Source organism: Artibeus jamaicensis, unplaced genomic scaffold (genome assembly GCF_021234435.1).
Source record: "Artibeus jamaicensis isolate MK-2021 breed Jamaican fruit bat unplaced genomic scaffold, CSHL_Jam_final scaffold_2172, whole genome shotgun sequence".
NCBI lineage: Eukaryota > Metazoa > Chordata > Mammalia > Chiroptera > Phyllostomidae > Artibeus > Artibeus jamaicensis.
In genome coordinates this window covers 1,606,384-1,632,766 of record NW_026522031.1, presented here as the reverse complement: position 1 = coordinate 1,632,766, position 26,383 = coordinate 1,606,384, and the positions used below count along the sequence as shown (strand labels likewise).

General features: G+C 42.9%; 1 protein-coding gene across 1 annotated transcript in view; it reads left to right on the top strand.

Annotated features, from left to right (window-relative positions):
* KDM7A (lysine demethylase 7A) overlaps positions 1-26,383 on the top strand; it is a 74,503-nt gene that overhangs the window by 14,725 nt on the left and 33,395 nt on the right. The window contains exons 2-4 of the mRNA XM_037138777.2: positions 15,345-15,430; positions 20,390-20,507; positions 22,814-22,974. Of these exons, the coding sequence (XP_036994672.2) occupies positions 15,345-15,430; positions 20,390-20,507; positions 22,814-22,974 (365 nt within the window). The remainder of the gene's footprint in view (positions 1-15,344; positions 15,431-20,389; positions 20,508-22,813; positions 22,975-26,383) is intronic.

The window sequence follows — 26,383 nt, the reverse complement described above, 5'->3', positions numbered from 1 at the left end:
GTGATTGGATTTTAATTGGAAACTGTTGCTGTTTTAATTTCTCCCCTCCTTTATTTCTTTTGAATGTTTTTTCCTCCCAGGCCACCAGAAATATTCCATGGTAAGTGACCTTTAGCATGGGAGCAATTGCAACATTTCTCAGATTAATTAGAGTGTAAAAAACTGCTAACCACTTTGCCATCTTTGGGGAAGGATATGGTCTGCTTAAATAAGATTTTCCTGTAAGTGAAGGTTCTACTTGTGAAATGTAGCTGAGTGTCCTCAGAAAAGTTACTTGGGAGATAAAATCCTTTATATGTCAACTATTTTTAGATGGCTTTTGGCAGACACATTATACTCTTCTTACTAGAATACCATACCGTTTAACTTTGATGGTGAAGTGCTACGCAGGGCAGCTTTCTGTGCAGCCTGGGCTGTTGGTGTGTGTTGGACTGTTTGTGCGTGAAGTTGCCCCAGACCAGCGGGGGTTTACTGACAGCGTCTCATCTTTGTCCTTGCTGTACTTTCTGGCTGCCTCAGATCTACTTGAGCAGCCCCCACTGCCGTTTCTAGTCTTCTGTGTTTTCTCAATTAGAGAAAAACTTAGGGTTTCAATGGGGAGTCAGACAACATGTCTTCCTGAATTGTCCACTCTGTCATCCTGATATGTTGGTGACAGTAGGGTGGGCCCAGCCAAGAAGGAAGGCAAGCTGTGCACTGGGGATTTTGCATTTACCACTCTCGTGGGTCTGGCAGGCAAGGTTAGGGTCTTTGAAGTCAGAGTGCTCCTGATGCTGGACCGCGGCTTTGAATTCTTACCCGGGGACAGAAGCTTTGCCTGGGGAGGGAGGGTAGTCCTGGCTTGTAGGGAATTTCGCCCAGAAGGCAATAACCAGGTGGTCGGCATACAGATGGGGTGTGTCTTGCTTCTTTTGGAGATTGTGTATTTTGACAAAGTGTCAGCTCTTTAATAGAACAGTACTCAGTCTTTAGATTGGAACTGAGACAGTGCCCTATAAATACTTGTTAAGTATATCGTCATAAGGGAAATTTCAGACAAACATTGTCCATAGGTTTCTCTTGAGGTTAAAAAGATAGTTTAAAAAGTTTTGGCATGTTAGTTGATTATCGGCTTTTTTTACTCCTATGCTTTTTTTGACTCCTGGCTTTTTTTTCTTGTACACATTTGTGCGAGAAATGCTTGGTAACACTGTCACTGTTGGGTGTCCTGTGTTGTTAAGGGGATGGTTTTACTATACTCGTGACATACTGGTAATTTGTATCAATTATAAAATTGTAAAACATTTTTTAATTTTGTAAATTCAAATGGTAACAATTGTAATTATAAAAACATTAAGTTTGTAATCAACTTTTCACAGCTGGTGACTTGGAAAATTAACTTCTGAAACATGTTTCCAAGGTGGACAGCTCCCCGTGGTGTTCCATGACAAGGGAAGGAGAAAGAGCAGAGGTCGGTTGTAGTGTTTATCACCTCTGCTGCACCCCCAGCTTGAATATGCAAAGTGCACGTCACCTTGTTGAGTGCTCGGGGAAGTCCAGCTGCAGAATAAAGTCATTCGATCTTCAGACCGGCACCTCCCAGTCCTACTGGACTGTGGTCTCTGGGAATAACCTTAGCTCCTGTGGGACAGTTTCAGGAACGCCCCTTCGGAGAACGGCACGTGGCACTCCTCACCGGTGCGGTTCTGATGTGCCCCCGTTTCAGTTACCCTGTTGGGAACCCTGTCTCTCTGCCTGCCACGCACACTCCTGACACCAGACGTGTGCAGGGTTGTTCGCCCCGCCCGCAATCCTGCAGTTCTCTGCAGGTGCCCACCGGGTGTCCTACCAGCTCCATTCATTTCTGGCACTTACTGCCTGGAGTGAGAGCAGACCCCATGGGCGGAGCGCTCAGTTCCACCAGATTGCCCCCTGCTTCAGACACCAGTAGCAGATAGTGGGTTTCTAGGTTACCGACACTTTTGTCTGACTTGGCTACAAATTGGGGTCCCCGTGATTGCCCCGTAGTTTGATAACTTGCTATAATGGCTCACAGAGCCCAAGGAAGCACTTTGCTTACTGTTACCAGTTTATTGTCGAGGATATTATACATGTTAGAGGGAGGTACAAAGGCGAGGTTCAGAAGGGTCCCACACGTAGGGCTTCTGTCCCTTTGGAGGTTGGGATGTGCCATCCTCTTGCCATGAGGATGCGTTACCAACAGCGAAGCACTCTGAGCCCCTTCATTTAATGTTTTTATGGAGGTTTTATTGGTAGGCATGATGGATCAAATCATAGGTTATTGATGATTAACTCAATCCCCAGCCCCGCTCCCCGCCTCAGCGGTCAGGGGGCTGGGGCTGAAAGTTCTAACCCTCTCACCTGGTGGGCTCCTCTGGCAACCAGCCCCGCCCCGAAGCCATCTAGGAGCCGCTCAGAGTCACCGTGATAGCAACACCCAGGTGTGGTCGAAGGGGGCTGCTTGTGAATAACCGAGATGTGCCTTTCACCGGCACTTAGGTAATTACGTGCGAGAGTTTCAGGCACTCTTTTGCCAGAAACTAGGGATGAAGATCAAATGTATGTTACTTATTACGTCACCACATAACAGGGGTTCATTAAATAACACTAGTCCCCCAATAACATGATTCAGATTTTAGTCCCCGTGATATTTTAACTTCAAATAGTGCAGCGTTGGCTGCTCACTCTGCGGCACGCAGACCAGCACATCCGTGTGTGAGTAACAGGTGCACGTCTGCTCTTCAGTTCACACAGAGACAGGAAGTCACGTGCTTGTGCTGCCCCCTTGCCTCCCGGGGATGAATCCACACGACAACTGAGCAAAACTGGGTCATTGAAAGAGGGAAGTGACCAATAAAAGTGAAAGTGCAGCAAAGAAACAAAAAGTAGTGATTCGGAAGGTTAAGTGGTCCATTCTTAGAATGCTGCATTCGATTCTTCACCAACAGAGTTTTCTAATGTGAACACTTTCTCCTGGCGTGGGGGGCAGTGCGGTCTCACCCCCGAGGTCCCAGCACTGAAGACTGTTCACCAGCAGAGAAAGGTTATTTGGAACTAGATCTGCTGGACTTGCCTCCTGTCCCTTGTAGCTGGCTCATCGCTCAGTGTCCTCAATATAAACATTATGATTTGCTTTTATCTTTTACCCCCCAGGATATGAATATATACTGAATATATTAAATTTTTTGTAGGTGTCTTAGACTCTAGAAAATACAGCTTTCCTTCCCATACTCATGATGGGAAGTAAAATTGTCAACTGGGTTGAAATGAGTCTGGTTCATCTTTTAAAAATGTAGTTATTTCTGTTTATAATTGATTTAATCTGTGTATTCTTTTAATAGATACCTTATTTGGAAAATCCAGTTATGATAGGGACACTCAGGAGCTACCTGGAAGGAAAATGGGACATGGGTGTGATCTGTAAATCTGCAGTGAACAGGGGGCCCTTTCTTTACTGCAGTCACACCCGTGACTGAACCCAAGTGGTCAAGAACACAGCATGGTTTGCACTGACCAATGTATGCACATTTCAGAATAATGTTTTCAAACGATTATCAGTTGTTTCCCCTTCACATGCATTTTCTGCCCCGTTTTATTTGCAAAATTCATATTTGAACAAGCTTCTGGATAGTAGCCCAAACTACTGCCTCCCTGCCCTGCTCAGAATTCCTGCTTTGTGTCAGTCAGTAGTAAGCCCTACTCTGTAATCAGCTTTGGGTAGATCTGTGGGGAATAGGAAATTCTGAATTATTAAATATCACTGTTGTCTTTAAAGAATTTGAAGTCTAATTAAAGTTTCCGTAGAAGTTACTGTGAGTGAGGTACTGTGGCAGCCTCTGTGCTAGGGCTTTAGCGTAATCGCTCTTCAGATGCCACTTCTCTGCCAAGCCGGCCGCAAAAAAAAATAAAATAAAATAAATCATCTGGGGAACTTGTTAAAAATAAAGATTATTGGGCCCTACCTATTAACTTTACCCTGTAGATCTAAGGTGGGGTTCAAAATGTGTTTTTCTTCTCTTTCTTAAAATAAGCAATGCACGGTAAAAAGCCGCACTGCAAAGGTCTGTGGGGGAAAGCAACCCTCCCTGTCCTGTATTCTGCATTCGTTCCGTTTTCTTTCCCAGGGCTACCGCTTTTTACCTTTTTTTTTTACATATCGTGCCGGGCATGTGCTGTGCGTTTACAAACGTGTGTCGGTGGTTGGTTGCGGGGGGAGGGGCATATGATAGAAACTGTTCTGCATCTGGCTTTTGTTTCTTAACAGCATATCTTGGAGATCTCTCTATATCTCTTCCTACAGAGCTGCCTCATTCCTTTGAAAGGTTGCCTCATAGCAGCTTGTAAAAGCTCTGCAGCAGATTCTGATGCTCAGCCAGGTTTGGGAGCCACAGAAAGACTGAGTTTTAAAGTTCAGAAAAAGTTTTCTTGAAATGTTAATTCCTTAAGTCCTGCATTTCACAGCAAGGAAGTGGACTCATCAAGCATTTCACATATTTCTAGACACGGGTTGCTTCAGCAAATTTTTGTGTAATGCTTCTTCTTCCTTGTTACAGTTATTAGATAGAATGTATGTCAAAAATACCCGAAGGCAGTAATGTACATACTGATACACATACTGATTACATAACTTTTTAATTCCTTTCTTTATTAATAAAGAACATTACCAGGCAAACGTCTATGAAATTGCTACTGTTTATCCTTTATCGTCATGGCACGCTTCTTCTCCTCCAACCCGACTTACAAAGTTCTTAAATTCTCACAGCACATTCACTTGGGATGGCCCTTCTTTGCTGTTTCACTGGTTATAAATAGAAGGTTAATCTATCTCCATGAAACAGCACATTCCCTGGGCACCGTGGGCATCACAGCTTCCCTTAGCTCCTGTGGGCCTACCCTGTGCATGGCTGCACAGGCAGAAGTGCATTGCAGAAGAGGAACAAGAAGAGCATCAGCTTGAGTGTTGAATGGCCAGTAGAACGACCCAGGATGGTGAAAAGCACGCATATTTAGCTTTTTGCATACTTCAGAATTTTCAAACACCTTTTCTTAGGACATTCTAATAGATATTTATACCTTCATGAGAGAATACTTCATTTGTGCTTAATCATGAAGATCCGTTTAATCTGTTTATGCTTTACATTTGCTCACTGCGTGTAATGCTTCAGTGTCAGGTGGACAGCACAAGCAGAACAAGCATGTTTTCTGCATTCAGGAAGCAAAGAATGTAATGTATCGGCATGCAAATTGTATCTGTATCTATATTTCACATATTCCTCTTGGAACAAAGTTCATTAGAAGCTTGTCAGCAGGATTTTTAGCTCTTATTTAAGGGGTGCATTTTGTACCAGTGAGCACACCTGTCGGGTCTTCCACCCCCCGTATTTTACTCCCACGTTCCTTGTTCAATTCCTTGTTGTCGCGTCTCCCTCCGTCACCATTACTGGCATCGATGTGCAGAGTCAGCTGGTTGGAATAGCTCGGGAAGCCCTGGGGCAGTCGGAAGCTTGTGAGGCAGCTGTCGGAGGCAGGAAAAGTAGCTCATTTTCTAAGATTGTTATGAATCAAAGGAATTTGGTTCAGAGTTTGTACTTTACTTAAAACCCTTGTTAAATATAGTTAAGCACATAATATGCCAATAAATTGCTTTAATGTGTCAAATATAAAATCTTCACAAATTGAACTATGCTATACTTGACTTATAAAGAAACACACTTGATTTTATGAAAACAGTTACATGTCAGCAAGAAACTAATAGGAGCTGGGTTTTTCCTGAACCATGGACTGAATCATAAATCACTAGCTTGATTTTCATTGAGAATGTTTTATGCATACAATTATAAATTTTTACGTCAGCTAATGCCTGGCAGTAAAACACTTCAGGGCCAAAGCCCTGCTCGTTCAAAGTGAAAACGCCCCCTGGTGTCCTGGGACCTTCAGGGGGATGTCGACCTCCTGAGCCGGCACTGGTAGGAAAAACAAGGCTTTCAACCAGTGAAACTGTTGTTCTGCAGTTTCATTCTAAACATTTTATGTGGACTAATTAATTTCGTTAGTAATTCTTTGAGGGAAATACTGTCATTATCTTCATCTTTGCAGTTGATGCAAAAAGCAGGCAAAAGTAAGTTACCCAGAGTAACGCAGCCGCTGAGTGAGGTGGCCAGGATTCTAACTCGGGCAGACCGACTTAATCAAAACTTAATCAAAAATCGAAAACAGATTTTCTCTTTATCCTCCTTAAAGAATGACCATTGGAATATCTAATTAAGCGTTCTCTGAAGAGACATCATTGAAGAAAAATACTGAGTTAATCATAAAGCCAAGTTTCCTGTTGAGGCTCAGATCTCTTACTTTACCCATGGTAAGCCCAGAGCTCTACGAGCTGTGACTGGTACCTAATAGAAACACAATAATATTAATGGCTGCCATTTATTGCTTCATATATTTACTGTGCCAAGCCCTGGGTTTTATATATTTACATCTACTGCCCTGGTTAATCCTAGGGGACTCCTGCGCAGAGAGATTAAGAAATTTGCTTCCCCCACCCCAGGCGCGGAGCTAGGAATCAAACCATGCCTTTCTAATGCCCCAAACTCCACACTCGTGGAAGCCAGCTGACGCCTCTTCACCTGGTCGCATGTCACTCTGCTGGGCAGGCCTTGCCTGCCTCACAGCTGTCCCAAGACCTCAGCTCACACCAGAGCCCAGCGATAGCAGAGGAGATATGACGAGCAGGTTGCCCCCTCCCTTGATAATGTTAGTGTGGGGCTTCAGGGGTCACACAAAGACTATGACTACAGTCCTCATCCTTAAAAAGGGGTGGTTACACCAAAAGAATTCAGTGATAAAGTAGTGTTAGATGTGTCCCAAAAACCTAAACCAGCATATATCATAGGCTCATCCGTGAATATCTGAGACGTGTCACTAAGGGTGAGTTATGGAAGGAAGAGAAGATACGGACATTCGAATCGACTGAAGACACTTTGGGAAAAACTTATTATTAGGAGGAAGTCTTCTCATTAGGAGGAAGTCGAGTAGCTTGGTGCTTTGGGTGAGAAGGCAAACTTTGAAAATATCTAATTCATATATTGAAAGATCTTTCCCCTCTTACCAACTGTTGCTGTTAGTTTCTACTTCCAATTCTTACATAATTCAAACTGAACGGACTTTTTAAAAAGTTGCTTGTAACTTTACCACCATGTATCTGTAGTAGACAAATGTTCAGCACAGTCAACCCACAGAAGTTCACGGGGGAGGGGGGGGCCGTCATCCTGGTGCGGGGACCCTGTGCCTGGTGCAGAGAGAAAGAGGTCTTGAGCTCTCAGTTCAGAAAACAAGTGTATATAAAATAGCTCAAGATCAGACGTCAATGAGTGGAAATGTGTGTCAATAAAATGTTGAGGGACTTCCCGTGGGGTGGTCCGCTGCAGCGCCACTGCGGAGGAGGACCCTGGGTGGGATGGGGTTGGCCGGGGAAGGATGGGGTGAGCGTTTGAAGCGAGAGGACTGACTGCCCAGGGGAGTCCGCTGGCAGTAAGGTCTTAAAGAATTCGGCCGCCCTGCTGTGCTAGCACCAAGAGTGGAGAATGCAAGTGGGAGCGTTATCTGAGGGGAAAAAGAGTGTTTGGCTGATCCTGGGGAATTCTGGTTAGTCATTAATTCAATTGTGTTCTCATCAAGTGTCAGAACATGCTGGCTAAGCATCAGTTTCAGAAGATAAAGACAATGGACAGCGCTCAAGTCGTCACTGTCCCATTTACCACATGGCATGGAGGCAGTTGATGGGAGCTATTCAGCAGAGGTCTGACTGGCACCCCCATGGGGAACACCCCCCCATACACAGTGTTCTGATAAACATTAAACATTTTGTTGTTGGGAAAAAGTGGGGCAACTTGTTTATGAAGGAGAGTTTCACAAGAGAAATAAATGGAGTGGGAGAGACTAAAGAAAGACTGAAAATGATTCTTACAAAATGTGCTTCCAGAGTTCCGCATTTTATGTGTCCCGCTGTGTTTGCTCTTCTGTTAAGGGCCTGGTGATTCTGAAATTATTTTAACGGGGTCAAAGGTGGGAGAATGTACTCCACCCTCAGAGAGAGAAATTGAAATGTATGTATTAGTTCCTTTTAGTGCTCCTCAAAGATCTGAAATAATCTTTTTGGTTTAGGAACATTTAATTTTTATGTTTAATTCGATCTTTTACAATGGTACTGGATTGGTTAATTTAAAGGATTTTTTTCAGAATTACTAATTTATCCATTTTACTGTTTTTACTAACTCACCAAATTCACTGTCAACTTCTGACATTTTTAATGAGTGTGAGCTGTACGTGTTTTGCCCATTGATTTGCGCTGGGCAAAGCCGGAAGGAGGCACAGAGCACACGGGGCGAGGGCGGGGTGAGGAGGTTAGAAGCTGGAGGCGGTATCCATAGATCTCTCCTGAGGATTCTTGGCTGAGTTTTTCCCAAAGTGTCTTCCGTCGATTCGAATGTCCGTGTCTTCTCTTCCTTCCATAACTCACCCTTAGTGGCACGTCTCAGATATTCACGGATGAGCCTATGATATATGCTGGCTTTTCGGGACACATCTAACACCACTTTATCACTGACTTCTCTCGGTGTAACCACCCCTTTTTAAGGATGAGGACCGTAGTCATAGTCGACGTAAGACAAGACAGACAATGGTGTCTAGAAGAGGTGTCACGTTGGCCTCTGTGGCCTTGAGTGTCAGTTCTGGTCCCAGTGCAGCACCTGTTGACAACAAATGAACCTCACTTTCACAACCAGGACAGTTCTGTTTAACTCCGGGTCACTGATCGTAGTCATGCCTCTCACATGTCTTCTCACTCACCTCCAGGGGGTGTTTTCTTTGCTGCATTGTAGCCATCTGCCATTACTACCCTTGTGTTCATCACGGTTCCAGACTCCACTGCCTCAGAAATGTTAAATTCTGAACATTCGGCCTTTGAGCATGATCTCCACTATTGACTGACTGCGTGCTCCAGGCTCCCACGGAGTCAGTGCCAGGGGCATGTCGAGACCCCTCAGGCCATCTAGCCATCTTCTCACTCCCTCTTTGGTCTTCATGCCCTTTTGTCCAGCTTAGATTTCACGGTTTGTCGTTATATTAACTCTCTTGTAAAATATTCTCAGCTCCCTTTCTAGTCTTTTGCCATGGATGGACCCAGTCTCCCCTGGGTCTGTGCCACATGGTTGACCATTGCTGGAAAACAAAGCAGTCACCCCGCTGTGCAGAGGTGGTTACCCTTGGATTCCATTGTCCCCGACCTCAGGGGGGCTCCCTGCACTGCCCAGTGGCTTTACTGTGTTTCTTAGTCATTCCTTTCCTCACATCAACAGTTTTGTCCATTCTTTCCTCACACCTTTCTGCCACTTCCCAAACTCAGCTGATTATCTTACACCAAACTAAGCTGTGGAAACAGAAGCCTTCAGGACTGTAGTGTGGTGCCCAGTTTATCTTTTTTTTTGGTTTGCTTTTGGTGTAGGTTCTGAGAAACCATTTTCTGATTCAGGAATATGGAAACTTACCCCTATGCTTTGAGGAGCTTTATAGTTTCAGCTCTTACATTTAGATATATGATCCATTCAAGTTAATTTTTGTATATGGTGTGTTACGAGGGTCCAAATGCATGGTGGGCATAATATTCTATAAGTGTCCATCAGGTAATTTTTTAAAAAAATTAAATGGATTGGGGCGACATTGGTTCACAAAACGATACAGGTTTCAGGTGCACAACCGGACAGCTTCACAGAACACCCTCTGCACACTGCACACTGCATCTGTTGCCCGGGGCACAGTCCCCATGTATGTTCCCTTCGCCCACCTCCACCTGCGTGACCCCCTTTCCCCTCCGGCTGCCGCCACGCTGTTGTCTGTGTTGAGCGCATGTGTGGGGTTTTTGTTGTGGGTTAATCTCTTACCTTCTTTCACCAGCCCCCCCAACTCCCCTCCCCTCTGACAGCTGTCAGTCTGTCCCATGTATTTATGCCCTTGTTTCTGTTTTGTTTGTGAGTTTATTTTGTTCATTGGATTCTATAAATAAGAGAGATCAGATGGTATTTGTCTTTCTCTGACTGGCTTATTTCACTCAGCATAATAATCTCCAGGTCCATCCATGCTGTCTCAAAGGGTAAGATTTCCTTCTTTTTACAGCCAAGTATAGTAGTCCATTGTGTAAATGTATCACAGCTTTTGTGTCCCCTCATCTATTGATGGACACTTGGGCTGCTTCCAGATCTTGGTCATTGTAGATTACGCTGCAGTTAACTTCGGGTGCTTGTGTTCTTTTGACCTAGTGTTTTGGGTTTCTTCTAATATATTCCCAGCGGCGGGATCACTGGGTCAAAAGGCAATTAAGGAAAACTCATGCTGTTTCCCACAGTGGCTGCGTGAGTCCACATTCCACCAACGGTGCACTAGAGTTCTTTTTCTCCACGTTCTCGCCAGCACTTGTTTGTTGATTTATTGATGATGGCTATTCTGACAGGTGTGAGGTGATACCTTGTTGTGGTTTTAATCTGCATCTCTCTGATGGCTACTGATGCTGAGCATCTCTTTGTCCTGTTTCGAGAAGTGTCTATTTAGGTCCTTTGCCTATGTTTTAATTGGATTGTTTGTTCTTCTGGTGTTGAGTTGTGTAAGTTCTTTCTATACTTTGGAAATTAACCCTTTATCAGATGTTTCATTGGCAAATGTGTTCTCCCATTCAGTGGGTTCCCTTTTCATTTTGTTGATTGTTTCTTTCGCTGTGCAAAAGCTTTTTACTTTGATGTAATCACATTGGTTTATTTTTCCCTTTGTTTTCTTTGCCTGAGGAAGTATATTGGCAAAAATATTGCTATGAAAAATGTCTGAAATTTTACTGCTTATGTTTTCTTCTAGGATTTTTATGGCTTCATGACTTACATTTAAGTCTTTAATCCATTTTAAGTTTATTTTTTTTAAAGATTTTATTTATTTTTAGAGAGGGGGAAAGGGAAGGAGAAAGAGAGGGAGAGAAACGTCAATGTGTGGTTGTTTCTGGAATGTCCCGTACTGGGGACCTGGCTCACAGCCCAGGCATGTGCCCTGACTGGGAATCGAACCACGACCTTTGGTTTTCAGCCCACGCTCAATCCATTGAGCTACACCAGCCAGGGCCGTTTTGAGTTTATTCTTGTGTGTGGTGGAAGTTGGTGGTCTAGTTTCACTTTTTTGCATCTGTCAGTCCAATTCTCTCAACATAAGTCATGTTTTTTAATCCCGTAGTTGAAACCTGTATATTTCATTGATTTTAGTTTTGCCTGTTTGTTCTATTGATACCAAGAAAGTTGTCAAATCTCCCAGTACAGTTGTTCCTATTACATCCTCCTGATGAACTGAAATTTGTACCATTATCAGTGAACACATTTATTTCATTATATGTTTTGCTTTGGATTCTATGTGGCTTAATATTAACATAGCTGTACTTTCTTTTGATTACAATTTTCATGGTATGTATTTGCCCGTCCTTCTGCTTTTAATCATTTTGTATCCCTGTTCTATGCATCTCTCTTAAAACTGGTAAATTATATTAAGTCAACTGGATAATGTCTTTTAACTGGAGCTTTCAGTCCATTTGCATGTCATGTAATTAAAGATATTTTAAAATTTCTACCTGCCTCGAGTAGTGTAGCTCAACGGGTTGAGTGTCACCCCACAGACCAAAAGGTCGCAGGTTCAATTCTCTGTCATAGCACACGCCTGGGTTGTGGGTCTGGTCCCCAGTTTTGGGTGTGTGAGGGGCAACTGATTGATGTTTCTCTTGCACATAGATATTTCTCTCCCTCTCTCTCTCACTCCCTTTTGTTCTCTCTAAAAATACATGAATAAAATCTTTAAAAAATTCTACCTCCATTTTGTTTTGGAGGTAGTAGTTTTTTGTCTGTTTTTTCCTCTTCCCTTTATTTTGAATTAACTTTTTTCCTTTTTTTCTGCTACTAGTTTAGTAGTTACACTCTCTGTGTCTGTTCTTTTGGTGGTCGCCCAGGAAATTGTAATGGGCATCTTCAACTTATTGTTGAAATCTGTTGTTAATCAACCTTCTCTCTCCTGCCAGTACAAGTATCTTAGGACCCTGGGACCCGGTTTCCTCTTCTGACTCAGATGTTGCTGTTGCCATGTGTTTCAGACCTTTGCATATGGTCTCACACGACATTATTTTGTTCATGTAGTTAGTGTTTATGTACATTTCCTCACTTATGTATTACTTTTCCTAGCTTTTTCTTTCCTTTTTTTCTTGCATCCCAGACCTCTTTGTGGTCATTTTCCTTCTGTAAGAAGTACATCTTTTGGTATTTCTTTTACTGTGGGTGAACTGCAGGTAAACTCTGTTTGGGGTTGTCTATAAATACTTCCTCAGTTCTGTGTTCTGCTTTGTTTCTTTTTCAAGTACAAGTTTTGGTTGAGTTTTTGTTTTATAACTTTTTGCAAGTACGGACACTTATAAAATTGTACCCCAGGAAATTCCTTGGGTTGTAGCAAAACTGCGAGGGTCTTTTTAAAATAAATTACTCCTGTTTTTAAGATGTCACTGATAGTTTTTTCAGTCCCTAGTTGGTTCACTTGAGCTTTATTATTTTTATTTAAGCGCTACTGCCATATACTCCACGGGGTGGAATATTCCAAGTACAGTACCTCAAGCTAATTGAACTGATTAATGAGGGCTCCGGGACCTAAAGCGGAACCGTTAGGATTCAGTGACGTTGCGCACATTCACCACCCACCTCTAGCTGACAACTTCACTGTACTGTAAAGTATAGTAAACACCTCCAGCCACACTTTAAAGTTGGTTTGTATCTGATTGTTTCGGGCTGCCATAACAAAATACCAGTAAGACTAGGACACCTAAACAACCGAAATTTCTTTTCTCACAGTTCCGGAGTCTGGATGTCCCAGGTCAAAGTCCATCAGCGTTGATTTCTGGGGAGGGCTCTCTTCCTGGCTTGTGGGCAGCTCCTTTCTTGCTGTGTACTCGTGTGGCCTTTCCTCTTCGTGTGCACGCAGAGAGAGAGAGAGTGTGCACCAGCTCTTTGGTGTCTGTCTTACATCTTATGAGGACACTAATCCTGTGGGATCAGGCCCCCCCTTGACCTCCTTTAACCTTAATTACTTCCTTAGAGGTCTTTTTTTTTTTTTTTTAATTTATTTTTTTAAATTGATTATGCTGTTACAGTTGTTCTATTCCCCCCTTCATTCCCCTCCACCCTGCCCCCCCATCCCCACCATTACCCCCCTTTAGTTTATGTCCATGTGTCTCAAGTCCTTTAGGTTCTATATTTCCCATGCTATTCTTGCCCCCCCCCATCTATTTTCTATCTACTGTCTATGCTACTTATTTTCTGTACCTTCTACCTCCATCTCCTCCTCCCACTCCCCTGTTGCTAACCCTCCTTGAGATCTCCATTTCTATGTTTCCACTCCTGATCTAGCTGTCCTTTTAGTTTGCTTTCGTTTTAGGTGTGGTTGTTAATAACTGTGAGCTTGTTGTTCTTTCACTGTTCATGTTTCTTTAACTTCTTTTTCTTAGATATGTCCCTTTAACATTTCATATAATAAGGGCTTGGTGATGATGAACTCCTTGAATTTGATCTTATCTGAGAAGCACCTTATCTGTCCTTCCATCTAAATGAAAATTTTGCTGGATAGAGCAATCTTGGTTGTAGGTCTTTAGATTTCATGACTTGGAATATTTCTTTCCAGCCCCTTCTTGCCTGTAAGGTCTCTTTTGAGAAATCTGCTGACAGTCTGATGGGGACTCCTTTGTAGGTGATTGTCCCCTTAGCTCTTGCTGCTTCTAGGATTCTCTCCTTCATTTTAATTTTGGCTAATGTAATTATGATATGCCTTGGTGTGTTTCTTCTTGAGTCCAACTTTTTTGGTACTCTGTGAGCTTCTTAGATTTCTTGGAAGTCTATTTCCTTTGCCAGATTGGGGAAATTTTCTTTTATTATTTGTTCAAATAAGTTTTCCACTGGTGGTTGTGTCTTTCCCCCTTCTGGTACCCCTATAATTCGGATATTGGAGCGTTTAAAGATGTCCTGGAGGTTCCTAAGACTCTCCCTCATTTCTTTGAATTCTTGCTCCTTGACTCTTTTCTGTTTGGCCATTATTTGCTTTCTTCTGGTCCACTCCATTGATTTGAGTCCCAGTTTCCTTTTCATCTCTATGGGTTTCCTGTGGAATTCCATTCATTTCCCTTAGTTTAGCCTTCATATGTTTCTCTAATTTGTGGCTATAATCAACCATATCTGTGAGGATCCTGATGACCAGTGTTTTAAACTGTGTGTCTGAGAGTTTTGCTATTTCTTCGTCGCTTAGATTTATCTCTGGGGCTCTGAGGTCTTCCTGCGACATTTTTGGTCTGTTCTGGCCCTTTAAATGTGAGAAGAGGTGCCTTGGACTCCCAGGTCGCTGGGTTGTGACGCTGTATGTGGGGGCGTGGTCAGAGCGGGGAAATGGCGGCGCCCTCTACTGCCGCACGCCGCCACGGGGACCCGCCGGCCCCGGTCCAACCGCCCACTCCCTCGCCTGTCCGCTCGCCTGCAGATAGGCAACCGCAGTCAACACGGAGCACCACCTCCCCACTGTCTCCTCAGCAGTCGCTCACCCGGTGGGTTGCTCGGTCGCTCACTAGGTCCAATCCTGCGTTTGGAACCCGTGCGTCTGGATTCGCGCGTCTGGAATCCGCGCCTGGGTCCGTCCGACCGGAGTCCTCCTGTGCAACCCCTCACGAGATGCCGGTTTCGCCCCTTACCGGTCAGGCTGAAGAATTTGTTGTTAACGGACTTCCGAAAAGTTCAATTTTCCGTGTTCTGGTTGTGTTTTCTGATGCTAATATTTAGTTGTCCCTAAACTTGGTTGTGTGAGAAGGCATGGCACATCCACCTATGCCTCCATCTTGGCGGAAGTCCCTCCTTAGAGTCTTAATCTCCAAATAAATGCAGCCACACTGGGGGTTTGCAGCTGCAGCTTGTGTATTTTGGGGAGGCACAAGCATTAACTTTATGACAGGTGGCATTTACATACTGGTTGCGGTTCTTCTGGCTTGTAGTTGCATCGCTCTTACCAGTGTGTCTCTGCTGCGTCTGACAGCGACTCACTCCTGTGTATTGGGTGTGTTCTCCCCGACAGCTGTTTCGCAGGTGTGTGGGGAAGAGAGTAAACTTTATCCTTGTGTGTGTTTCTGTGCTCTACAAAACATGGGTGAGGTTGGTGTGCATTTCTCAGGTAAATGCCAACCAATCTAACATAGTTAAGTAAAGGTTTTAAATTTGTTTTCACATTGGCTCTATTTTTCTTTTCCTTAGCTGTGTTGGAGTAGAAGAACATCACGCTGTCGACATCGACCTGTATCACTGTCCCAACTGTGCCGTTCTGCATGGCTCCTCCTTGAGTAAGTACTAGACGGTCAAAGGAAAACTGAAGTTCAGTACTTAACATGTACGTGATGATACTTTAAATGGTACTGCGGTTAGTTATATCGTACCCACCTGGGGCTGTAGGAAAGATATTTCTGAAGATACTGAGAATGTCGTTTTTGTCTGAATTATTAACATTAAATATGTCAAAATATTAAGGGAAAATGCTATTATTCTTGATTCCCAGTGCAAAGCCCCCACACTCAAGTACATATTTTCAGAGCTTTCAATTTGCGAAGTGTGGTATACCAAATTTTTCTGAATCTGGAAACTGATTTTAACAGTTTCTCTTTTTACACATTTTTTAAAAAGATCTTTCAGTAATACTTTGTGATAGTGTACCGAGGAAGACTTTATTCAAATGTGCACATGCATTGCATTTTTAGGGAGAAAATTAGGGCATTGATATACTAAAATAAAACGTGTGTTTCCCAAATCCGGTCATCATATTGAGTATGATCTGGGGTCCCGCCCCAGCCGTCCTCTCTGCCGGAAGCCAGTCCTGTCCACAGGAAGAGAGAGAAGGGGAGAAGGGCGCAGCCCGGGGCTCTCTGATCTCTTCGTCCTGAGCTGGCGGGGCCGAGATCGGGGTGGGGGGTCTCTCGTCCTCAGGAGGAAACCAGCAGCACATATGAGATGATATTTATTTTTAGATCCTGACAAATGCTTCAGAAGAATAGCTTGAACTAATCATTATTGTACAACTGTGAGAGTTGAGATTTTAAAAGCTTTGGAATATGTTACAACTACTTTTTTTCTTTAAAATTTAGACTGAAAACTAGTTTTTGTGTCTACTAAACTAAAGGGCAAAACTTGAGACTTCATCATTTTCGAAAAGAAAGGAACCCTTTCCTGAATATGCCTTAGAGACACTTGGTCAGATGTAGGTAACCCATACACACAAGCTCCTTATTTCGAACGAAGCCTTGTTTGTGGTACTTTTTTTAAAATAGAAATCTTGTTCTGAGGTCATGGGCAAGTAATTTTTTAAGAGACTTACTGGCAACTGACTGTTCATATGTTTTGTTAGAAATGCTAATTTACCAATTTTGTAAGAGATTTAGAAATTTAAACTATATGAACACATTAAAATATTTGCATGTAAAGTACAGAATATCTGTTTTGCTGCTATAAAATTTGAGGTTAGCAGATTGGTAGAATTGTTACATGCATAAGTGGCTAATTTCTTGTCATAAATATTTTTAAAGGTTTTAAAAAAAATTTTGTGTAGCACTGAAGTAGGTAGTATATCACTTGATGTAATTATTGACTGAGTATAATTCTTGAAGGAAGTAAATAATACTGGGTTGTTACCTGAAGAAGAAAAACAGAACTAAAATTAATAATAGTTTTAGTTTAGAATTTAAGTATACAATCCCCAAATGAAATAATTTAAATTTAATTTTCATGAACTATTAAGTAGGTTACTATGAGGCAGAATAAGGTATTTAAGACACCGCTACTGGTGATATACTCTATTTTTTTCTTATATGATTTAATTTTTTAAAAAGCTTGCCAATGATCACTAAATTGATTTCACAATCTGTGACGGATCATAGCCTGCACTTTGAATAACAGTGCATCGGAGAGAAGGTGGTACTACCTGGCCCTTTGTGTGCTTCTCGTCCTTGAGTGACAGAAGGTCAGGCATTGGCTGTCTTCTGGGCAGAAGTCCACGTCTGAGCACCCACAGGGAAAAGGGCCGAGCTGCAGTGATCTCTTCATCTTGATTTAAGGCCCGCCATCCCCACGCCTTCCCCTCCACCCCCAACTTGGGTAATCCCCTGGGTCCCTCTCCCTCTGCCAGGGAGCCTTTCTTGCTTGCCATACGGGGCCTTCTGTCCCTTTTGGAACTCCCCAGGAATCCTTATTGTTACAGATACCATCTCAATAGTATAATACACTCTTAGTATAGAGCACGTGCACTTGACCCTCTTACGGGAATTAAGAACTCTGTTTGAGGACAGGCATCAAAAAATAGTTTACCACCTAAGCATATATGCTCAGTGCTCTTCCTGCACATGGGATTCGGATTCAGAATTCGCCCCCTTTTCCCTATGAACATTATTGAAATGTTTCTTCATTGGCTTCCTTCCTTTAAGAAATTAAGCTAGCTCTTGTAGTGGCTGATTATTTTTGTGTCAAACACGTTGGCTCAACAGGACTGTTGTAGCCCTCTGTTTAGCATTCTGCAAGTCAGAACGCTTAAAAGGAAACCTTAGTGATTGGCAGCTTATCGAGTGCCAGGCACTGTGCTAAGTAAGTACTTGACCTGTGTTTTCTCCTTTGATATTTATAGCAGCATGATACGAGAAAAATGGTCTAAGAGCTTTTTCATGTAGCTGTTTGGCAGAGCTATGGTTCAAACCCATAGCCGTTCAATCCCACTCTGCTCTAATTCTAATCTGTTCAGCAGAAGCAAATGTGGTAGCATAATTACTTATCAAATGAGCAGCCTTTCCTTTTCTTCCCAATAATGATGCTCACTGTTGACCCAGGGCTTTGAAATAGCCTGTTTATATAAGGGAGGGAGGAACCCAAAAAGCCCTGGAATTATCTTCTGTAGGGCAGGCCCCTTGTAGTACAGGCTTCTCCTGCTAGGTGAGTGTTTTAGGAACCCATCTGTATCAGTGCACCAGCTGGTGTTGTTGTGGGAGGCTGCATTTGGCTTCTGTGAATTTTTTGTTGTTGTTTTTGAAGATTCTTGGGTTTGTCCATTTCAAGATGGGTAATTTTTGAGTGCACCTGCCCGCACTACACTGAGTGTTTGGCAGTTTTTGATCAAAGGTGGCATGACCCCCATCTCCCACCTTCCCCGTTCAGTAGATCTCGTCCCTAGCAACTTTCTTTTGTTTCCTCGGATGAAAAAAGTCCTCAAAGGGAAGCAAGCCTTTTGCCCATGTAGCAGCGGTGGTGAAAAAAAAATGGCAGAAGCACTAAAAAGCATCGAAATCAATGAGTTCAAAACCTGTTTTGAGTGGTGGAAAAAATGTCTCAGTAGCTGTATTGCATCACACGGAGAGCGCTTTGAAGGAGACTGAAGTTTAGACATGCAGGAATGAGCACATGATTTTCTTCATAAATAACTTCTGGATTTGGGGGATCCCACCTTGTACACTGGTAGGAATGGGAGTTACCTACCACTTTTCCGGGCAGTTTTGCGATGTGTTGCAAGTGTCTTTAAAATTTAGTCTTTCTTCTAGCATTTCTAGGAATTCGTCCCAAGGAGTTAATGGTGAAAACAGATTTATGTATATGAATGTTAATCTCAACTTGGATGAAAGATTAAGGATGAACTAAATGCTTAAGAATAAAAAAAAAGATAATATGATGCATCTACATGTATATCTTTAAATAATTGTAAGCTGCCTTAAGTTGCTTTTGAATATTTAATGAGAAGAAAATGCTCATAATAAGAAGGATAAGCGGAATAAATATTATGATCCCAGCTGAAAATAAAATGGGGGTAGGTATCTATATATGTATGTGTGAGGAAAAAAGGCGGGAATTAAATACTCTTTAATTTTAGTAGTGATTTTAAATCAGGGAAAACGCCCACACTCAAAGGATGCCTCAATGGGATTTTCTGCTAAGGTTGCTTTATGATTCTCGGTTTTCAAAAACGGAATTTGCTGTCGGCCACAGTGAGGGTGTGACTACTATAAACCACTTGAGAATCTTGTTTTGGACTCTTGGATGTGAATTAAGTCTGATTTCCACCTCTGTTCATTACTTAGTGTGACTTCTCCTTACCCGTATGAGGAATCAGCGTTATTACGTTGTTCCCATCTTTGTAAGGTGAAGGTTGGAAGACTCATGGGGTTGTTTCCTCCACCCAACATTTTGTTAGGAGAACCTTCAAACGTGCAGGAAGAGTTGAGGGACTCTGCTGTTGACATTTTGTGTTCCCTGCTTTACCACGTGTCTGTCCATGTAACTACCTCACTATCTGTTTGTTCATCTGACTTTTTGATGCATTCTAAGTAAGTTGCAGACATCAGGACGTTACCCAGAATTGTGGAGGTTTTAGGCCTAAGAGTGCTTTTCAGACTTTAAAAATACACATGTATTAACAAAACTGAAACCTTACATTAGTGCTCACAGAAGATACGTCGGTGGTGCCACCCTGGTGGAAAGAGGAATGTGGTCCAGAGCTCCTCCCTCTGCCTCTTCCCCATCGTCCCCTTAACTGAGGGTCCCTCAGCCCATCTGGAAAACCAGTGCTCATCCCCTTCACTTGCGCACTGAGGAAGCTGGCTCCAGGTGGGTTAAGTGACCTGCCCAAGGCGGCGGAGTGAGTAGCGGCCGAATAGGAGTCAGTCAGGTCTCCTGCTTGATTGCTGTGACTGTTCGAGATTGCAGCCTTTCGGGGCTGTGCGTTGGAAGTCACGACGAAGCTGTTTGTTCTTTGGGGCCGCTCGTCTTTCTTTAACGGTGAGGCAGTCACTGCTCTTCTTCTGTCACTGCAGCTGTGCTTATTAGGGGAATAAATCTGACATAAAGAGAAAGGAACTGTGCTGGTGAAAATGGAGTTCCAACGTGGGATCAAGGGCCCTGTTCTGAGAGAATGATTTGGACGATCCATAAGAATTATATTATGACCTAACATCCTAGTGAAAAATCATCATTTTAAATAATTGTGAGATTTTATAGTGTGTGTAAATGTGGATCTTATAAAAGGCTCCGTCTGCTAATTTGAATTCCTTGATTTAATTTTAAAATTACTCTGAAATAAAAGAGTAGATTTAAAAAAAAACCCACAGTTAATTGCCTATAGTAGTTATGTTCTATAGTTTACTTCTTCAGCCTAGAAATGCATTAAAAATGGGAGTTTTTATTGTGCTTAATAATTGTTACATCTGATTATATAACGACTAGAAAGTACGTGGCATCACAGGTACCCAAATGTTTCTTTTTTGTACCTAAAAACACAGTGAAGAAGAGGAGAAACTGGCACCGGCACGACTACACGGAAATCGATGACGGTTCCAAACCAGTGCAGGCCGGGACCAGGACCTTTGTGAAGGAGTTGCGTTCTCGAGTCTTCCCAAGGTATGCAGACCTGGTCTGGCCAAAGAAAGGTTAAGAATGTTAGCTGATAAACTGACATTACCTAAATAAAGCAGTGTTTTTAAATGTCGGCACAAGCCGTGATTATTCTCAATCAAGTTTTTACTTCTTAAAACAGAATGAAATAGAAAACGTCGGTACCTTGCAAGTCAGAGGACCGACTGAGCGTAGAATCCCGTGGAACTTTGTTACCTGTGCGTGTGCTGGGCCACTGTGCAAAATACATTCTTACCTGTGGGTCCCGGTCCACGCAAGCTTGAAATACAGAATTTCAGGCAGTTGTTCCAAGTACTTGGCCCCTTACAGTAGCAGCTACTGCTTCTCTTCCACCTCACCTCGTCCTGTTTTCAAGCTCTGTTTTTCTTTTTTTCCGCACCTGCCTCTGCTCCAGTCCTACCAGAAGTGCCCAGGCCCACTGCTCGGCCTCCCCGGGGGCAGCAGGACGGGGCTTTCTGATTCTGTAAAGATAATGGAGAGCGCGTTGGAGGCACCTTCGGCTCAAAGAGAGTCAAAAGCATTATACAGCAGGGGTGTCAAACTCATTTTCACTGGGGGCCACATCAGCCTCACGGTTGCCTTCAAAGGGCTGAATGTCATTTCACCTCCTTAACAGTTGAGGAGTAGTTACATTTATACAGTCCTAAAATTATTTCAGACTTTGAACGCAACTGCCAGGCTGATGTGGCCCCTGGTGAAAATGAGTTTGACACCTCTGTTACAGAGCATTTAATCACGCCGTAGATAATTTTCTAGTCACTGCCGGATGTCTGTTTAAAGTGATGATGCTTAATACGCTTTTACACAAAATCATATCCAGGCTTGTTAAAGAGAGGAAGTGCACTTTAAATTTAAATCACACACATGCAGCCTATTATGGAACTATTTCAGATCCTATAAATCTTTTGCTATTTCTTAACAGTCTCTAGGATTCCCCCTCCCTCCTCCATCTTTAAACAGAAACATACAGTGTAAGTAGCTGCTGTCGGCTCCCTCAGGTCTATGGAGAGAAAGAAAACATTGTGAATAGTGGTTTCCAGGTGATTTTTGCGATATTAAAGGCCCTCTTCTCCAATAGTGTCCTTTATCAGTTTCGAAGTCACTGGAGAAATGTGTGTGTTTTCCTCGCTTCGCTGGGAGCCCAGGGCCAGAGCTGGCAGCGTGGGGCTGTGTGCTTACCGGCTTCAGAGAGGCTCGTGAGCCCCTACAAAATTGTATAAACACCTCAGCGTCGATGTGGGAATGTGCTCTTTTTTTTCCCAGGGAGAGGAGCCGTAGCTTTAATATTTTTCAAATGGGTTTGTGACCTGAAGAGCAGTGTGGAAAATCCTGGCCTGGGGTTCCTGGGGCTCCTGTGCCTCAGTGGACACAAGTGAGAGCAGGTTAGAGAGGGTCACCGATGTCCAAGTGGTGATTACCCTTAGGTGACGGTCTTCGGCTTTATTTGTGTAACTCCATAAACCTTCACATCATTTATCAACTAAATTATACATACTTGATGTGATGGACGCAGAAGTGTACGAGATAAAGCGAACAGGCCATCTTCCTTCTCCTATTTTAAGACTTCCTTCTCCCCTGTTTAAAGACAGTTTGAGACCCTTTTCTACATAAATAGTAACATTTAAAACACTAATATGTAGAGATGTATGGATATACCTTTGCATATGAGTTTTAAAGGATAAAAAGGGTTATGTTATGCCTATGTCCTGTAACTTGATTTTTTAGCCCATTATACTCGCAGGTGTTCATCCATGTGTGTGCAGACATGAGTATCACTCATTAGCTGCCGTGTGGTCCGCAGCAGCGTCTGTGCACCGTAATCCACTCAGCTTTCCCTCTGTGGTGTGCATGGAGTTTGTCTCCAGTTTTGTTCCTCCTGGAAGTGTTGAGTGGCTTCTGATCTTGTTAATTTTCTTAAATCCAACTACTCATTGCACCTAATTGTAAGCATCCTATTATTCTATTATCTCTTCTAGTGTAGTTTATGTGAACATTTGCATATTGAAATATATATTTTACTATAAACTGATTTGTTTCTTTCTCTCGTTATAGGTAAGGCATTTAATACAATATATGTAATATATATCCAATGATATGTATTGGAGTACTTATGAAGTTTACATTAAAAGGGGCTTTATTAAGAAACATTTGTTCTAAAAAGGAGAATTAGTTATGACAGGTTGAGAACCACTGTTATTGGGTAATAATACAGTATAGGAATTAACCCATTACCAGAGATTCTTCGAACCGAACTGAACAGAGCTGACATCTCCCTCTTCCATTTTCCATAGTGCCGATGAAATCATTGTGAAGATGCATGGCAGCCAGCTGACACAGAGGTATCTGGAGAAGCACGGATTTGAAGTCCCCATTATGGTCCCCAAGTTAGATGACCTAGGACTCAGGCTCCCTGCACCTACTTTCTCTGTTCTCGATGTGGAACGTCATGTAGGTACGAACTTTGGAAAACACGGTAAAAGTAAAAGTGACATTGCCTTAATGATATTAAAAGTCGAGTGAAAAGCAGTTAATTTTGTTCAGTTTCCTGGGTCAGGAAAGGTGAAATTGAAAATCGCCTGTGTTGAAAACTGTTTTTTTTTTTTTCTCAGCAGACCTGCAATTGTGAGAAAAGCAGAATGAAACATTCTGCCTATTCTTATATCCTCAGACTTACCCTGCTGCCTTTTTTTTGGTTGTCCTATTTTCTGGTGCTCACTTTTAGGAAAAGCCATCACTGCAGGGTCGCTGCGGACACTGGAAAGGCAGAGGGGACCTGGGTTGGGCCCAGCCCCGTGGAGATTCAGGTGCAAGATTTCTGGACCCTGCTTTAGGGACCTGCTGCCGAGAGAATGGCCGTGCAAAAGGAGAGCTATTTTTAAACCTCTTTTTGTGTTTATGGCTTGGTGATAGTGCCATTTAGTGATGTCTGGGCCGAATTTGTTATTTTGAGGCCCAGAAAGGCATAAGAAACGAGGGGAATGTTGTTCCTCTATTGCAGTACTGTTGACATTTTTAGTTATTTTAATTATTCTCTTCATGGTATTTATAGGAAGAGCTGACTACATGGAGATGCCATTTCTTGTCAGCAGTAGCTAGAGAATATTTGAGGGTTAGATCTCAAATCTAGCTCGACTCGGAACTGTGCGTCCACTAAAGTATGTTTCCCCTGAGCGTGAACTCTGAGAGTTCGTCCTTGTATCAGGCCTTTGCTTCGACAGTTCTCACTGATGACTGTTTCATAGAGGAAATTCAGATGATTTTCAGTATTTGATAAATTAGGGGACGAGGCTGAGTTTTAACCTAAAACTGTTTGCCTAGATAGCACTGTGAAATAAATAGAATGTAATGTAAGTATAGGGAAAAAATTCTTTTTTTTTTTTATGGTTTCTATTTTTTCTTTTTTTAAAATTTATTATTTTATTTTTTAAATTGATTATGCTGTTACAGTTGTTCTATTCCCCCCTTCATTCCCCTCCACCCTACCCCCACCATTACCCCCCTTTAGTTTATGACCATGTGTCTCAAGTCCTTTAGATTCTATATTTCCCATGCTATTCTTGCCCCCCCATCTATTTTCTATCTACTGTCTATGCTACTTATTTTCTGTACCTTCTCCCCCCCTCTCCTCCTCCCACTCCCCTGTTGCTAACCCTCCTTGAGATCTTCATTTCTATGTTTCCACTCCTGATCTAGCTGTCCTTTTAGTTTGCTTTTGTTTTAGGTGTGGTTGTTAATAACTGTGAGTTTGTTGTCCTTTCACTGTTCATGTTTCTTTAACTTCTTTTTCTTAGATATGTCCCTTTAACATTTCATATAATAAGGGCTTGGTGATGATGAACTCCTTAAATTTGATCTTATCTGAGAAGCACCTTATCTGTCCTTCCATTCTAAATGAAAGTTTTGCTGGATAGAGCAATCTTGGTTGTAGGTCTTTGGATTTCATGACTTGGAATACCTCTTTCCAGCCCCTTCTTGCCTGTAAGGTCTCTTTTGAGAAATCTGCGGACAGTCTGATGGGGACTCCTTTATAGGTGACTGTCCCCTTAGCTCTTGCTGCTTCTAGGATTCTCTCCTTCATTTTAATTTTGGCTAATGTAATGATGATGTGCCTTGGTGTGTTCCTTCTTGGGTCCAACTTCTTTGGTACTCTCTGAGCTTCCTGGATTTCCTGGAAGTCTATTTCCCTTTGCCAGATTGGGGAAATTCTCCTTTATTATTTGTGCAAATAAGTTTTCCACTGGTGACTGTGCCTTTCCCCCTTCTGGTACCCCTATAATTCGGATGTTGGAGCGTTTAAAGATGTCCTGGAGGTTCCTAAGACTCTCCTCATTTCTTTGAATTCTTGCTTCCTCACTCTTTTCTGTTTGGCCATTATTTGCTTTCTTCTGGTCCACTCCATTGGTTTGAGTCCCAGTTTCCTTTTCATCGCTATTGGTTTCCTGTGCAATTCCATTAATTTCAATTAGTTTCGCCTTCATATGTTTCTCTAATTTGTGGCTATAATCAACCAGTTCTGTGAGGATCCTGATGACCAGTGTTTTAAACTGTGCGTCTGAGAGTTTTGCTATTTCTTCATCGCTTAGGTCTATGGGCTCAGGGACTGTGAGAATTTGCGACATTTTTGGTCTGTTCTGGCCCTTTAAGTGTGAGAAGCGGTGCCTTGGACTCCCAGGTCGCTGGGTTGTGACGCTGTATGTGGGGGCGTGGTCAGAGCGGGGAAATGGCGGCGCCCTCTACTGCCGCTTGCCTCGGGGACGCCGGCCCCGGTCCAACCGCCCACTCCCTCGCCTGTCCGTTCGCACGCAAATAGGCGACCACAGTCAACATGCAGCACCGCTTCCCCGCTGTCTCCTCCGCGGTCGCTCACCTGGTCACTCGCTCGGTCGCTCACTAGGTCCAACCCTGCGCCTGGATTGCGCGCGTCTGGATTCCGCTCCTGAGCCCGTCTGACTGAGTCCTCCTGTGCAACCCCGCTCCAGCAGCCACTGGTTTCGCCCCTTACCGGTCAGGCTGAAGAATTTGTTGTTAACGGACTTCCGAAAAGTTCAATTTTCCGTGTTCTGGCTGTGATTTCTGTTGCTAATATTTAGTTGTCCCTAAGCTTGGTTGTGTGAGAAGGCACGGCACATCCACCTATACCTCCATCTTGGCGGAAGTCCCTCGAAAAAATTCTTCAAACTATTTGATATTTAACTTTTTAGTACTTCAAAGCCCTTCGGTGAACAGAATTGTCTTGCCTCCTAAGTGTAAAATAAATTCTACTAGACAATATTTTTTAACTTACATAAAATTACACTAAATAAAGAAAGTCATTTATTTGTCTTCTATTTCAGATTGATGATTCCCGTATTTTGAACTCTGTCTTATCCTGCAGGACATTGTAAAACTGATCACGCTTCTTCCCAGGGTGACAGTGTAGCGTGTGTCAGCAGCACCTCATGGTTTTGCAGGACATTTGTACATTAATCCCAGTGGACACTAATGTGAACTGATTTTTGCTTCCTAACTACTACTTTTTTCTTACAGCAGAGTATTAGAGGAGAAGACACTAGCAGGCAAACAGAAATTGTTTGCCTTAGTTCCCTCGGTCCTCAGTGACTGATCGGTTTTTCAAAATGATAGATTTAGAGTCATTGTGTTACAGAAGCGAAAGGGGAGAAGTCAGCCCTTTGTTTTACGCACGAGGAAGGGGAAGCCCAGGCCGGATGGCGGCTTCCACACAGCAGCGTAATGCATTTTTGTCATTGTGAGCTGCAGACAAGACATCATTGATATGTAAAAAGCTTGTAAATGCACACGTTTTTACAGTCATTGTTAATTATGCAGCTCTATCTCAATTGCTTTCTTTCCTTCAAAAACCA